Source organism: Tupaia chinensis, unplaced genomic scaffold (assembly GCF_000334495.1).
Source record: "Tupaia chinensis unplaced genomic scaffold, TupChi_1.0 Scaffold147351_1, whole genome shotgun sequence".
NCBI lineage: Eukaryota > Metazoa > Chordata > Mammalia > Scandentia > Tupaiidae > Tupaia > Tupaia belangeri.
In genome coordinates this window covers 412,742-426,611 of record NW_006207202.1, presented here as the reverse complement: position 1 = coordinate 426,611, position 13,870 = coordinate 412,742, and the positions used below count along the sequence as shown (strand labels likewise).

General features: G+C 53.2%; 1 protein-coding gene across 1 annotated transcript; it reads right to left on the bottom strand.

Moving 5' to 3' along the window:
* Positions 1–2,879: 2,879 nt before the first annotated feature.
* LOC102490916 (pepsin A) lies at positions 2,880–12,712 on the bottom strand. The gene is made up of 9 exons (XM_006169631.1): positions 12,641–12,712; positions 12,060–12,219; positions 9,990–10,107; positions 8,591–8,709; positions 7,391–7,590; positions 5,804–5,920; positions 4,610–4,754; positions 4,399–4,497; positions 2,880–3,187 (listed from the first exon to the last, which is right to left on the bottom strand). The coding sequence occupies exons 1-9, from the start codon at positions 12,691–12,693 to the stop codon at positions 3,038–3,040; spliced, it is 1,161 nt and encodes a 386-aa protein (XP_006169693.1). The 5' UTR covers positions 12,694–12,712; the 3' UTR covers positions 2,880–3,037.
* Positions 12,713–13,870: the final 1,158 nt, after the last annotated feature.

Sequence of the window (13,870 nt, the reverse complement as noted above, 5' to 3'; positions counted from 1 at the left end):
CTGCCGAGACCACCTTCTACATAGCCCTTCTCTGGCCTTGCCCACACCCTAGCTCAGGAAGAAGGGCCTGCTGAAGTGAGGGGTGGCTGCAAATTAAGTAAAATCGTTATTCTTTTTTTTTTTTATTAAAAAAAAGAGAGAGAGACAGCGCCATTTGGCCATAGCAGTAATCCGCTCCCTGAGGCACCTTGATTGCGCTTCCCTTGACCCTCACCCAGCACTTACCTCCGGGTCTGCCTCTGGGGAAACCCAGACTATGGTAAGGGTCACAGCTCCGCAGCGAATGTACTGTCAACCATTCTGGAACTCCAGCAGAAGAACCTCACCAAGTGAGAGGGAAGGGGGAAAAGCCTGGGCTGGAGGCAGTCAGCATTGCACATGTTCATCTGAGCTCAAAAGGGCGATGGCCACGCCGCAATCCCTTCTCCCTTCGTTTTGGACTTGGGGCACACATGCACATGGCATGAGTTTTAAGCCACCGGGTTTGGAACTCGAACTGCAGTCAACTATGTGGGACTCCAGTGACGTAACCATTATGCCCTCTGCTGGTCCCAGTTGTTTCCTTTTAAAACATTTCTCCTAGTTAACCAGTCATTCAACAAGTATTTACCAAGCACCTGCTATGTGCCAGGACCTGCTCTTGCTGCTGGGGTGTTGATAGTAAAAGTCACTGCCCTTGTGGGTCTGAAACTCTCACAGAATACGTGATGACAGTCGTGCAAGTGCCTCAAGGGCAAGGAGAGCTGGCCCCAGGAGTGGTCAGGGAAGGCTCCATGGGGAAGTGGCATTGAGGCTGACATCTCCAGGCACTGGAGGTTAGCAGGTCAAGGAAAAGGGAGAAGCAACCCAGGCAGAGGGAACATACTTGCAAAAGTCTGAGGGTGGGAGACCAGCAGTTAGCGTAATGGCTATGTCACTGGACTCCCATGTAGTCGACTGTGGTTCGAGTTCCAGACCCGGCGGCTTAAACTCATGCCGCGCGCGTGTGGATGCGTGCCCAAGATCCCGAGAAGAGAATGGAGGAGAAGCGATTGCGGCGTGGCCATCCCCCCTGGGGGGTGATTTCTCGCTTTCTGTCTCTCTGTCTCTTTTGCCCTATAGTGAAAAACCTCTCAAAAAAAAAAAAAAAAAAAGTCTGAGGGTGGGAAAGAACTTGGGCTGTTGGTAGAGGTGGGACAAGGCCAGATGGAGGGAGCTCAGGGTAAGGAGGATCATGGTGCAGCAGGGCAGCTACCCAGGGGGCCAGAGAACGCCGGGCCTGGAAGTCACCAAAGGTTTGATGTTTTATTCCATATGTAAATGAAAGGCTTGAGTTCTGAGCTAGGGAGGAAGGTGATGACATCTGTATTTCAAAAGGTTGTTGAGCTGTGGGAAACGGGCCAGAGAGGGTAAGTGTGAAACTGAGGAGACCAGGACACTGGGTGGCAGATCTCCTTCCAAACCTGAGAGCTTAGTCCTTGGGCCCGGGACTCCAGCTCGCAGCCTGGGTCTGCTGTTGGCTGAGGCGGGAGCTGTTGGCTGAGGCGGGAGCTGTGGCGATCTTTCTAAAGTATGTGTCAAGGAGCACAGGCCTGGTAAGCTTAGCAGGGTTACTAGGTTTGCTCTAACTAAGCTGTGGGAAGTGGAACAACTCACTTCGCGGTAGGACTTTTGACCTTTAATGGGGAACCATGCTTGTGAATCTTCGAGAAAGACCTGAGAGAATGTAGTCCGTTCTGGAGCCAGCAGGTGGCATAGGGGTCAAGATGCTGGATCCCACATGACTGACCTCAAGGTTCGAGTCCCAGACCCGTGGCTTGAAAATCACACTGGGTGCATGTGTGTACTTGCCCAGAATCCTGAAAGGACAATGGAGGAGAAGGGACTGTGATATGAACTGCCCCCCCAGGGGGTGATTTCTCACTTCTCCCATCCCTATGTCTAGGGTGAGTCCCTATAATAAAACTAAAACCAAAAAACTCTGGGTCAGTAAGTGGCATGGAGATTACGGTGCTGGATCCCACATGCAAACTTTGTGGTTCAAGTCCCAGAGCCAGCGGCTTGAGAATCATGCTGGGTGAGTGTACATGCATGTTTAGAATCTTGAGAGGCAAATGGTGGAGAAGGGATTGTGGCATGGTCAGCCTCCTGGGGGGTGATTTCTCATTTTTCCTCTCACTCTCTGTTTCCGGCAAGCACACATACCATATAACACAACTAAAAAATAAAAAGTATGTTCCATAAATATTTCGAAACCATGTTTTTCACCGGACCTTTTGTTACAGAGCCCACGCTGAGAAACGCTGCCCTATTTCCCGTTAACCTTTCCAGAGTGCACAGGCTAATGAGCATGCTCACTTCCCTCTTGCAACCTTGACTCAGGAAATGCAAACCTTCTTCTTCTAATTACGATGGGGAAGCAGCTCGGCTTAGTGGAACTGGAGTCTTGGGAGGTCCTTGTTAGCTGTGACAATGCAGCCTGGAAAGTTGCGGGGTGTCAGTTTCTGTCACCTCTCCCGTGCATGTCCCACAGACATCACCTTGTCCTGCCTACTTTGGAACACCACGAGCAGCGGCCACCCCCCTGGACCGCTTTCCTTTGCTCTTACTGACTTGGGGAACAGACATCTATCGTCTGCCTCAACCTAGACTTAGATGCCCTATTCTATGACGAGACAAGGAGGCCAGTAGTTTTAGTCCCCAAGTCTGTTTCCAGCATGACCTGGTGGGGCCCATTTGTCTTTCTGGCTCTTTTATGATGTGCCTGCTGCCGATTGACTGTGTTTGATGCTGTCCAAGTGCACGCGGTCATTTCTGGTCCCCTGCCCTGGTGTTCTGAGCCGAGTGACGTGAGGAAGAAATACCAGTAAAAAGGAGTGGCCCCGTGAATATTTTCGGTAGGTTGTGTTTATTCTGTATCATTGAAATGACAGGGACTGGGGTTAAGAGGCCACCTCCGCAGTCTCACAGGAAGAACAATCAGGAGAATTATATACATCTACAGTGGGCTCAGCGCTGAGGTCACATCTTCCTGGGAGGCGGCTGGAGAGGTGCAGGCTTACGCCACGGGAGCCAGGCCGACCTGGTTGTTAGCTCTGTCAAAGACGGCGTAGTACTGGCGGATGAAGACGTCGCCCAGGATCCAGAGCTCTCCGGAGGCTGTGGGGATGTTCATGCCCTGGAAGCCACTGGTGCAGCCCTCCTGGCTCTGGAGAAAAGGAGAATGCAATCAGAGATGGGACATGGGCTCAGCAGTGACAAGCATCCGGGGTGCCATGGTCTGGCTGCAAGGCACACGGGAAGAGGAGCTTCCTGGCTCTGTGCCCAGGGCCTGGGCCGTTCTTGGCCTGGGGTCTGACTGTCTAAGCCGTTCACTGCACTGCTGCTCTCCACGAATTGCTGGACATTATCTGGTGTTGCTGGCAGACACGTGAACCCTGACATCAGCATTGGAGCTAAGGGGCTTGGGGACAACTCAGCTGCCAGGAAGGATTTTGGAAACGGATGACGCAGCCGTTCCTCAGTATTCTGACCCCGTTCAGGGGCACATTAGACCAGCTGTCAGCCCTTTCCCTTCAGTAGGTCACTCGGTCACTGCAGCGACCTTGGCCGCACATTAAAACCACGTGGGGAGATTTACCCCTCCCCAGGCCCATCCCCATTGCTCAGGCCCCACCCCTCCTAAGTCAACCAGAATCGAGTAGAGGTGGTAGGACTGTCATGGGCCCCGAACCGATGGAGGTGAGGCTTTCCATTTGCCCAACCCTCGGTAGCTCTGCTGTGGCCCATCTCACTTGATTACCCTCTCCCCACTCTGAGGGTGGGGAAAGCTGTCCCCTCTAGTGTGTAAATGAGAGACTGAGAGACGGTGCTCAAGATGGATCTGCTAGTAATCGAGGCTCAGGGCTTGCACCCAGGTGCCCCAGTAGACTCTTCTTTTTCTGCCATTATCTTTTGCCTCCCTTTTTCTGGGGGTGGGGGAACTGCATTCAGACTTTTCATTCATGCATCATTTTCTTTTTTTGAGAGGGATTTTTGCATGCACTCGCCTGAGAGACAAAGACAACAGAGACAGAAAGTGAGAAATCACCCCCTCAGAGTGACGGTCACACTGCAATCTCTTTTTCCTCCATTCTCCTATTGGGATCTTGAGCATGCATGCATATGTGCCTGGCATGAGTTTTAGGCTACCAGGTCTGAGACTCGAACCATGGTCGACTACGTGGGAGTCCAGTGATGTAACCATTACACCATCTGCTGGTCCCTGTGCACCATTTTCAATATATTCTTTTTCTCTGGAGGCTGTCCAGACAGACGTCAGTTTGCCTATTGGCTTCGGCTGACAGAGTGCACTTGCCCTTGGGACCATGCACCACATTCTGTGTGGATTCCTCTAGGTGGTGCCCAGAGCCCCCTTACCTGCAGGATGTAGGCACTGGGGGGCAGGGGGTACTGGACGCCATTGATGGTGAAGACAATGTCGGGCAGGTTGTTGATGGCGGAGCAGCTGATCACCATCTGGGAAGAGTGAGGGGGTTTTTTTAGGGTGGTAGGTTAGAAAAATTCTCAGTCCTTCTGCATGGCATACCCACCACCTGAGTCTCGGGCAGGCAGTCAAGGCTAGATGTACCTCGCCGTTGGAGTTCTGGCTGGCTCCGATGTAGCTCTGGATGTTGGCAATGGCGTTGGTTGGGCCAGACAGCAGAGAGGTGCCAGTGTCAACAATGGCCTGGCAGCTCCCACTGCAGGCGATGGGCTGTCCGTTCATGGTGATGCTGAGGGTGAGATGCAAAGAAGGGTCCCCTGAGTCTCCAAGAGCTAAAGCTTCCCAGAGAAGACCCAGGTGATCACAGATGGTCCTTCCCCCATCCATTGGCCAATACATGAAATTCCAGTTTCTCTCATTCATGCGCTTGATTCTTGCATTCACTTATCCAACAAATATTTACTGAGTGCCTGCTCTGTGCCAGGCATGGGAGATGCAAAGCTAAACAGGACAGCAACAGAGCTGGCCGCAGAGAGCTCCTACTCCAGCTGGAAAGATGAGCCTGACAGAGGAGGGCAGGATGGGCGGGGCACGCAGCAGAGTGACAGAAACACAATGAGGGGTTGGGAACACCCAGGGAAGGTGTCAAGGGGAGCAAACACCCCAAGGAGGCCAGGCAAATGAAGAGCTGGAGGGAGACATGGGTAGTGGGGACAGCATGTGGGGAGTGATGGAGACAAAGGAACAGGGGCAGGAGTTGGAGGAACCGATGAAGTTTTAGCAAGGTTGCGCAGACATGGGGGGACCTGGCTTGCCTGGGATTGTCCCAGTTTTAGTACTTAATTTTATGTCCTGGGGAACTCTCATCCCTGCATAGTTGGACACCCCAGCAGGCTTGTGGGGGAAGAAAACTGGGGAATGAATGAGGCTACAGCAGGGCAGAGGCAAGCTCTGAAGGAAACAGCCTAAAGGAATGGCCTGAGACAATTGCTTGACTTTTGGCCCTCCCCATCTCCGCAGAGATGCTCGGGGATTGTCCTGCTTGCTTGACCAGAAGGAAAGTGGCTGTCCCAGCCTGGTAGGGGCCTGGGGTTTCCAGATAGCAATTCCCTTCCCCTCCAGTGAGACCTCTTTCTCAGGGTCTCTCTGGCTTAACCAACTCCAGCTTCTTCCTGGAGTACGTTCCTCCACGCTGGCTGTTGGAAATCTCGTTAACTATGGGTTAACTAGATTAACTAGATTAGCTAGGGGGATTTTGGAAATCTAGTTAACTATGGGTCCATGCAGAAATGAGATCCTGGGCCATGCCCAGACGCTGCCCATCCGTGGTGGTCTCACCTGTCCACAGTGATCTGCCAGTAACCCTCGGCAGAAAGAGGCACCCAGTTCAGACTTCCGGTGTAGTAGGAAGAATCGATGCCACCAAATATCACCACGCTGCCACTCTCGTCATTGCTGTGGAAAGTGATGCAAGACGTCAGGATGTCCGGTGTGCCCATCCTACGAGTGACCCTTGCCTGGAGTTGTGTGAGTGTGTGACAGACGCACTGTCTTCTCATTTTACACCAAGCCCCACGTGGTGGTTGCTATTATTATTATTTCCACGTTATGATGACAACATCGTGGCTCAGAGAGGTGAGACACCTTACCCAAGGTCATTTGACCAGAAAATGGCAGAACCAAGATGAGAACTCAGGTCTTTTGGGTTCCAAAGTGTATGGTTTCTACCATGGTAGTCGTAAGTTGCCGTGGGGACCACAGAGACGTGACTGCACGATAGCGCTGGTTCTTCAGGACTTGATGGTGCAGATGCTGTTTCTTGGCCAAGGGGAGTTTTGCTCCCAGGGGATAGTTGTCAAATTCTGGACACATTTTTGATGGTCATGACTGGTGGGATACAGGGTGCTACTGGGCCATCGTGGGTAGAAGCCAGGGGTGCTGCTAAGCAACCTTTGATATATGAGACAGCCCCTGACAAGGAATGATCTGGTCCCAAATGTCAGTACCGCTGGGACTGAGAAAGGCAACTCGAGTTGGAGAGATGACATGATCCCATGTGAACTCTTGGGTCGGCACGAAGGTCATGACATGCATAAACACGCCATGACTTTTCTGATGACCCAATATGTAGGTACTCACAAAGGCAGATTATGTTTATGAACCAACTCGAATATGAAATGGCCTAGAGGAAGAAATGATAAAAGGGCCCTCTTTTGCTATAGGGTGCGTGTGCTCACCAGACAGACAGAGAGAGACAGAGAGACAGAAAGCGAGAAATCATCCCCCAGAGGGGATGGTCACGCTGCAATCCCTTCTCCTCCATTCTCCTCTTGGGATCTTGGGCATGCACGGACACGTGCCTGGTATGAGTTTAAGCCACCGGGTCTGAGACTCGAGCTGCAGTTGACTACATGGGAGTCCAGTGACATAGCCATTACACCAACTGTTGGCCCCTCCATTTCTCTCTTATGTTGGGATTTTAGGCTTGTAGGGTTCAGGATTTGAACCATGTGATCAGCCATTGGGATCCACCTTAACCACCATGTCACCAGCTCACCCTGCCAGTGAAATCTCATTTTTTTTTGCTCTGAAATTTTGATCCCTATTTTAAGTGGATTCTCAGTAAACAGTGTCAGTTGGGGCCGAGGGTGAGAGAACTTATGCAGGAAGGCAAATGGCCGATGACATTTGAGTTACGTCAATCAGAGTGATGAAGATCACACTGGTGGCCAAGATGGGATGGAGACAGTTGGTCGGGGATTTGGCACGTTACTCTGCACAGTACGCTTCTCTCTCCTGCCTTCCAGATGGTCTTTCCAAATCCCTTGCTTTCCAAGACCCTCTCCACCAACCCTGCCCTGGACAGCTCCCTGCTGTCCCAGTGACTGTAACCCCTCCAGGGCAGGCCCCTCGTCCCTGACTTACGAGCTCAGGTAGACGGAGAAGAGGTCCTGGGAAACCAGGCCCTGGTTCCACATGTTGTCGAAGACGGGCGTGGCCCCAGAGGAGGCGATGTTGGGGTAAGCCAGACCCAGGATGCCATCGAAGGGGGAATAGTACAGGAAGGAGCCAGGCTCTGTCTCACTCAGACCAAAGATCTGGTTGGTGTCGGCGATCCCTCCGACCTGAGTAGACACATCAAGATGACAGTCACCACCAGCTCGTGTTCACAAGCACTGCCAGGCACCAGCCCTGGGCCCAGAGCCACTCAGATGCTTCTGCAAAGGACTCGATTGGCTTCCGGGGCATCAGGAGGGGAGAGGGCCACCTCCTGGGATGCTGCCATTGCCCTGGAGGAAGCAGTGTGGCTAGTCTCCCGGTGGCCCCCGCCCGTGACTGCCATTGCCCTGGAGGAAGCAGTGTAGCTAGTCTCCAGGTGGCCCCAGCCTGTGACTCGGGGTGAGATTTTGCAGCAGAGCAAATGGCTACCGTGTGTTTGTGTTTCTGATGAACAGAAGCAAGACCAGGTACTTGGGGCTCTTGACCCTTGCCATGCTCGGAAGGGGGTGCTTTGGAGCTTTTCTGACTCAGGAGGGCTGACAGTGGGAGGAGGATCCACCAGAAAGACAGAGAGAGACAGAGAGACAGAAAGTGAGAAATCACCCCCCAGAGGGGATGGCCATGCTGCAATCCCTTCTCCTCCATTATCCTCTTGGGATCTTGGGCACGCACGGACATGTGCCTGGTGTGAGTTTAAGCCACCAGGTCCAGGACTCGAACCGCGGTTGACTACGTGGGAGTCCAGCGACATAGCCATTACACCAACTGCTGGTCCCTCCATTTCTCTCTTATGTTAGGATTTTGGGCTTGTAGGGTTCAGGATATGAACCATGTGATCAGCAGGAGATGCTAACAGGGAACCCAGCCCTTACAGACCTTCTCCCCAACCCCTCCAGAGCATCCAGTGTGGATGGGGCTGAGGCTGGCTTTTGGCTCCAGGTCCCCCCCCTTACCTACTTCCACCCCACCTAGAAATGTTTGTGACATCTCTGCCACTTCTCCACCCCCTTCCCCACCACCTCCCAGTCAGGCTACTTTCATGACCACTGAGACTCAAGCGTGAGCTTGTTCTGGGAGATGCACTGTGGTGTTCAAGTTCCCGGAAGCCTGGCGGCAGGCACTCACCTGGACGGTGTCGTATCCGAGGATGCCCGTCATGCTGCCAGTGCCGTAGGCAATGGAGACTGTCTGGCTGGTGGCCTGGTAAGTGGAGGACTGCTGAGGGTTGAAGCGGTTGTGGTTGGCTGCAGGGCAAGAATGAAGACCATCAACCTCCATTGGCTGGGGAGGGGCGGGGGCTGGGGACGTCTTCCTGGGATAGGGTTTCTTGGCCCTGGGTGAGGCTCTGGGGGAGAAAGGTGACCTCTTCTCTAAGGCCTTTGGAGCCTGAGAGAGCCCAGGTCCCATTCTCATCTTGTTAGGTCAGTCGGGACCCACTTTACTGATGGAAGGTCCCCAGCCAACCCCGTGGCCCTCCCAAGGACCCTCTCCGCACACTCTGGGAGGAAGAGCATGGCCGCCATGGTGAGGAGAGCCTTCACACCCTGTGGCCCCACATCTCCAGTTCTGACGTGGATGGTTCCACGGGCGCCCCCTCTTAATGAACACTGGGTTAGGGCTCGCCGGTGGTGTGGTTGAGGTGCTGAGCACATTTCGAGTTCTGCGTTCTCGTTTTCTCACTTCGTCTCTCTCTCTGTCTCTCTTTGGTGAGCGCATGTGCCCTATAGCAAATGAAAAAAAAAATTAGTAATAATACATATAAATAAATAAATAAGAATTAAAAAACAAAACAACAATGAAAAATACCCCTCAGGTTGTAAAAGCTGAGAGGGGCGCTGGCTCCATGGCTTAGTGGTTAAGGCAGGCAGATCCCACCTGACTGACCCGCTGGAGTCCTGGAGCCGGCAGCTTGATAAATAGGCTGGGTACACGTGTGTATGGGCCCAAAATCCCAAAAGGAGGGAGAGATGGAGGAGGGTGGGGCCCTTCCTCCTTTCCCTCTTTCTCTGTCCCCCTGAGGTGAGCGTACACGCCGTTTAGCAAAAACAGAAACACACGCTGGCGGAGGAAGGAACTCGAAACACTGTCCATGACTTCTAGTGACCAACCGTTTTTCCTCAGCAAACCCATCAAGGATTGTTGCCATGTCCTTAAATGAGCTCATCGCTCATCTCTAGCATGGCCTTGCCAGGGCTCAGAGCCACTGTCTCACGGGGGACTCTTACCCCGGCTGGCTGTCCTGTCACCCCTCAGCCTGCCTCGCCTTGGGCCCCCCTCGATTCTCCCCTGGCAGTGGTTATTTAGAATAGCTTCTCTGCTGGTTCATCCCTTTATCCCCCAGAGCTTCTGAGCCCAGCACTTGACCCGAATGAGGTGCGTGGTAAAGGCCTGTGGGGTGAATCCCCGAGTGACTCCAACAGGCTTGGGGCTGGACTATTTGACGCCCGAGAGTGTTGAGGGTTGCCCAGGTCAGCTGGTGCTGGGGGGGAGGGGCAGGGCTGGGCTGGGCAGGCCGGGCACTCACAGCAGGCCGGACTGGAGCAGTAGACGGAGGGCACCCACAGGTTGGAGGAGCCGGTGTCAAAGATGACAGTAAACTCCTGGGCGGGGGTTCCGATGCCGATGGTGCCGAAGTATTCCATCTGCCGGGCCGGGACAGCACAGGTCACAGACTGGACCAGGACCCCTCATCTGGGGCCTCCCCAGGGACTGTCTCTGGCTCGCGTCCTCAGTCCACCTCCCCAGGTTTTCCTCCATTGTTCCGTTCTCTCCCCATCCAATGCATGTCCTAAGCCCAGCCCTAGCCTCCATTCCTCCTTGCAGCCTTCCTTGATCACTCCCCTGGCTGGAGACTCTTCTCTCCTTAGCGCCATGAGCAGCTCACAACGATCTGCTTTGCCCTCCCTGGCCATGGCCTGTATATCTTAGTCTTGCCATTCTGGGGCATGTGTTTCCAGAGGACAAGGTGGAACAGAGAGCACCAACGAAGTAAAGGCTTCAATGTTCATTTAGTAAATGGGGACTTAGGAGATATGTCACCGAAAGACGGACACCTGTCAAAATCTCTTCTTCCTAACCTCGGTGGAGAGCAGTTTCCAAGAAAAGGCATAGCCGGTGTTTTCCTTCTGGGTAGCAGCACGTCCCCCTTGCCTGCTCTGCCCAGCCACACTGGTTTTCTTGCTGTTCTTGGTGACGACAAGCTCATTCTCCCCCCAGGGCCTTTGCACCTGCTAGTCCTGTGCTAGGAAAATGCTCGTTTTAGCTCCTTCTCTGGCTGCCTCCTCCTTGCTGAGCACTCAGAGCTTTATTCAAATGTCCCCATGTGTGAAGAGATCTCTCTCTCTCTTTCTCTCCCTCTCTTTCTGTCTCTCCATCTCTGACAAAGAACATGCCTCTGTCAGCTGAAACAAAATCGCTCTTCCCTCATTCCTCTTGCCCTTACTCTGCCTAATTAATTTCTCCTTGTGGTTTTTGTCATCACCTGAGATCACCTTCCCTACCTGTTGGTTTGTCTTTTCCTGTAGAACAAAACTCCATTGTTCGTCATTGCTTTCTCAGCAAGTTGCCTAGCCCTGGCACACAGTAGGTGCTTCATAAATATTTGTTAAATGAATAAAGGAGGTAATGTTTCCTGAGCCCTCACCCAGGGCCAGGCTGTATGCTAAACACTGCGGATTCCTTACTGTGTTCATTACTTCCACCTCCTGATGATGGTGGAGAGTGGGTTTGTTTTTCAGAAGAGGAGACTGAACCTCGAAGAATTTAAATGACTTTCTCAAGCTCACATGGCTCACAAGCCTTAGGGCCCACCTTTGCCCCAGGTCTGGCAAATCTCAGACAACATTGCTTTGTACCCCTGACTCAGTGCGTTCACTTCACAGAGAGGCCCACAACATCCGGGGCCTTGGAAGACTGGGCCTTCCAACTGAGTCTAACACAAGTCTGAGGGGTCTTCCTGAAACTCACGTCTGATCGTGTCAGCTCCTTCTGTACAAGATGAATCTGTGGCAATTAGAGTAGACCATTTCCGTGTCTGTTCCTGGCCTGTGTCTGGCTCTGCCCTTCACTCCCTGAGGCCTTACCTTGTCATGGGTAAGGCCCTCCATGCATGGGCCCTTCTCACAAAGGCACTGGGCTCCCTCCTGCTGCAGTGTTTGGCCCAAGCCATCTTGCTCTGTGGAATTCTCTCTCCTCTCTCCTCCTGCTCTTCCTTTATTGCTTCAGGGGGGCCTCCCTGGCGGTCACATCCCACACTCTCACAGCCTGCCACCTTCGCTTGGCGGTGCCCCTCCTGGGTGCTCTTTCCACTGGTTTGTGGGGCTCAGTGACGAGCGCCTCTCTCTGTTCTAGACCTTGAGCTCTAAACAGTACCTCTGCTCCCTGTGTATCCCCGGAGCCCAGCAGAGGGCCCGACCTAGCGGGTTTTCCTTCTAAATTAACACTGAAAGAGTGAGCCAATGAATGAAGGAGAGCGACAGCTCCCAGTGAGCTTTCCTGAGTTCCTGCCGGGATGCTCAGAGCCCTGGCCCATCCTCCAACACCTCTGGGATTGGCTGAGTTTGGACCCTCCCCGCCATCTGCTCCCCGCACTCACATCCAGGTAGTTCTCCAGGGGCTGGGTGGACACCATGGTGGCAGCTTCTTTGGGGAAGTACTTGCTGGCTGGGTTGAGGGTGTGCTTCTTCAGGTATTCCTCCAGCAAGCCATGCTCAATCAGGGTCTTCCTCAAGGACTTCTTTCTGGTGAGGGGGACCCTGTGGCAGAGTATTTGAAAATGCGTGGCTTAGCAGGAAGAAGGGATTAGGCAAGGATTCTGTTTCTGGGATGTTGCGGAAGCCCCAGGAAGAAACAGAGCTCCCAGAGAGAAAGAAGCAAGGAAGAGAGAGAGGCTCCCATTTCCTGCCTGTTAATGCAAGGAGGTGAAGCGGGTGCTGGGGACAACGGAGCTGGGAACCCACGCCGGGCCGGGCCCCCGGGCCAGCCCTTCTGCTCAGGTCTGCAGCGCTGTCCCTGCAGTAGGCAGCAAGAGAGGTAAGAAGGAGATGGTCGAAGAGAGACAGGAGTGTTGTGAGGGAGGAAGAAAATAGGGGAGGGAAGGAAGGAGGTGTGAGATGCAGCAGGGAGGAGAGCGCCCCTGGAAACCACCCTTCAGGCAGCATGTGGCCCTGGACTCACTTGATGAGGCACTCCGAGAGCGCCACCAGGCTGAGCAACAGCAGCCACTTCATGGTTCCTTCTGGTCCCAGGCTGGGGAGAAGGCAAGGCGAGTGGATGATGTGGAGTGGCAGCAGGGCTGCTCCTTATATATGGTCCACGTCCTCACCATCCACCGTACCAGCCTCCAATGTCAGCCACAGTCTAACCCCAAACAGAATGTTCCTGATAAGATTGCCCCACCCGAGCCACGCGCTGACAAGTTTCCAGCTGAGTAGCTTTCCGCTGTAACCCATACTCCGCTGCAGGGATGGACCAGAGGGGATGTGAGCCATTGGGCGATGGAGCAGTGGCTTCTTTCTTAAGTAATGAGAAGGACCTGCGTGAAAACTTGACAAAACTGAGTGCTTGCGTGAATTTGGTTAAAAGTACAATTAACACAAGACTGAACAAGTGAAAAGGAACTCAGTGTACCCTAATTTGTCCTAATAGGACAGATGACTGTTTTTGGTATAGGGTACATGTGCTCGCCAGAGATAGAGAGGCAAGGGGTATGTCGAGGAGTGAGAAATCACCTCCCAGGGACCAGCAGTTGGCACAATGGCTATGTCGCTGGACTCCCATGTTGTCGACTGTGGTTCGCGTCCCGGACCCGGTGGCTTAAACTCACGCCAGGTGCGTGTGCATGTGTGCCCAAGATCCCGAGAGGAGAATGGAGGAGAAGGGATTGCGGCATGGCCATCCACCCTGGGGGGTGATTTCTTGCTTTCTGTTTCTCTGTCTCTCTCTCTCTCTTTCTGGTGAGTGCACGCGCCCTATAGCAAAAACCTCTCCAAAAAAAGAAAAAAAAAAATCACCTCCCAGAGTGGATGGCCATTTCACAATCCCTTCTCCTCCATTCTTTCGGGGTTGAACATGCATGCACACGTGCCCAGTGTAATTTTCAAGTTGCTGGGTTTGGGATTCGAACTGCTCAGTTGGCAGTGTGGGATCTAGCTGCTGTAACCTCCGTGCCACCCGCTGGTCTGATGACCGATGTTCTTAGAGCAGCTTCCTGGTTTAGCAAACGGTCAAGTCACTAGAGCTACTAACACAAAGTGCACTGCTGTAGGTCAGGACACGTCTCCCGATGTAAATGCCATTATACGGGGTGGCTGGGTGTCTAGCCTGTGGGATTTCTCATGGAAGTTGGACTGAGGCTGGGATAGTAGTAAATGCAGTTCACAGGGGGAGGGGGAGGTGCGAGTGGAA

Excerpts from the sequence above, each read along its gene's own strand:
- LOC102490916 (XM_006169631.1), bottom strand. The coding sequence starts at position 12,693 with ATGAAGTGGCTGCTGTTGCTCAGCCTGGTGGCGCTCTCGGAGTGCCTC. Across the intron at positions 12,220-12,640 it reads CTCTCGGAGTGCCTCATCAA|GGTCCCCCTCACCAGAAAGA; the intron begins GTGAGTCCAGGG and ends ACTCTGCCACAG. Across the intron at positions 7,591-8,590 it reads TCGGATACGACACCGTCCAG|GTCGGAGGGATCGCCGACAC; the intron begins GTGAGTGCCTGC and ends GTGTCTACTCAG.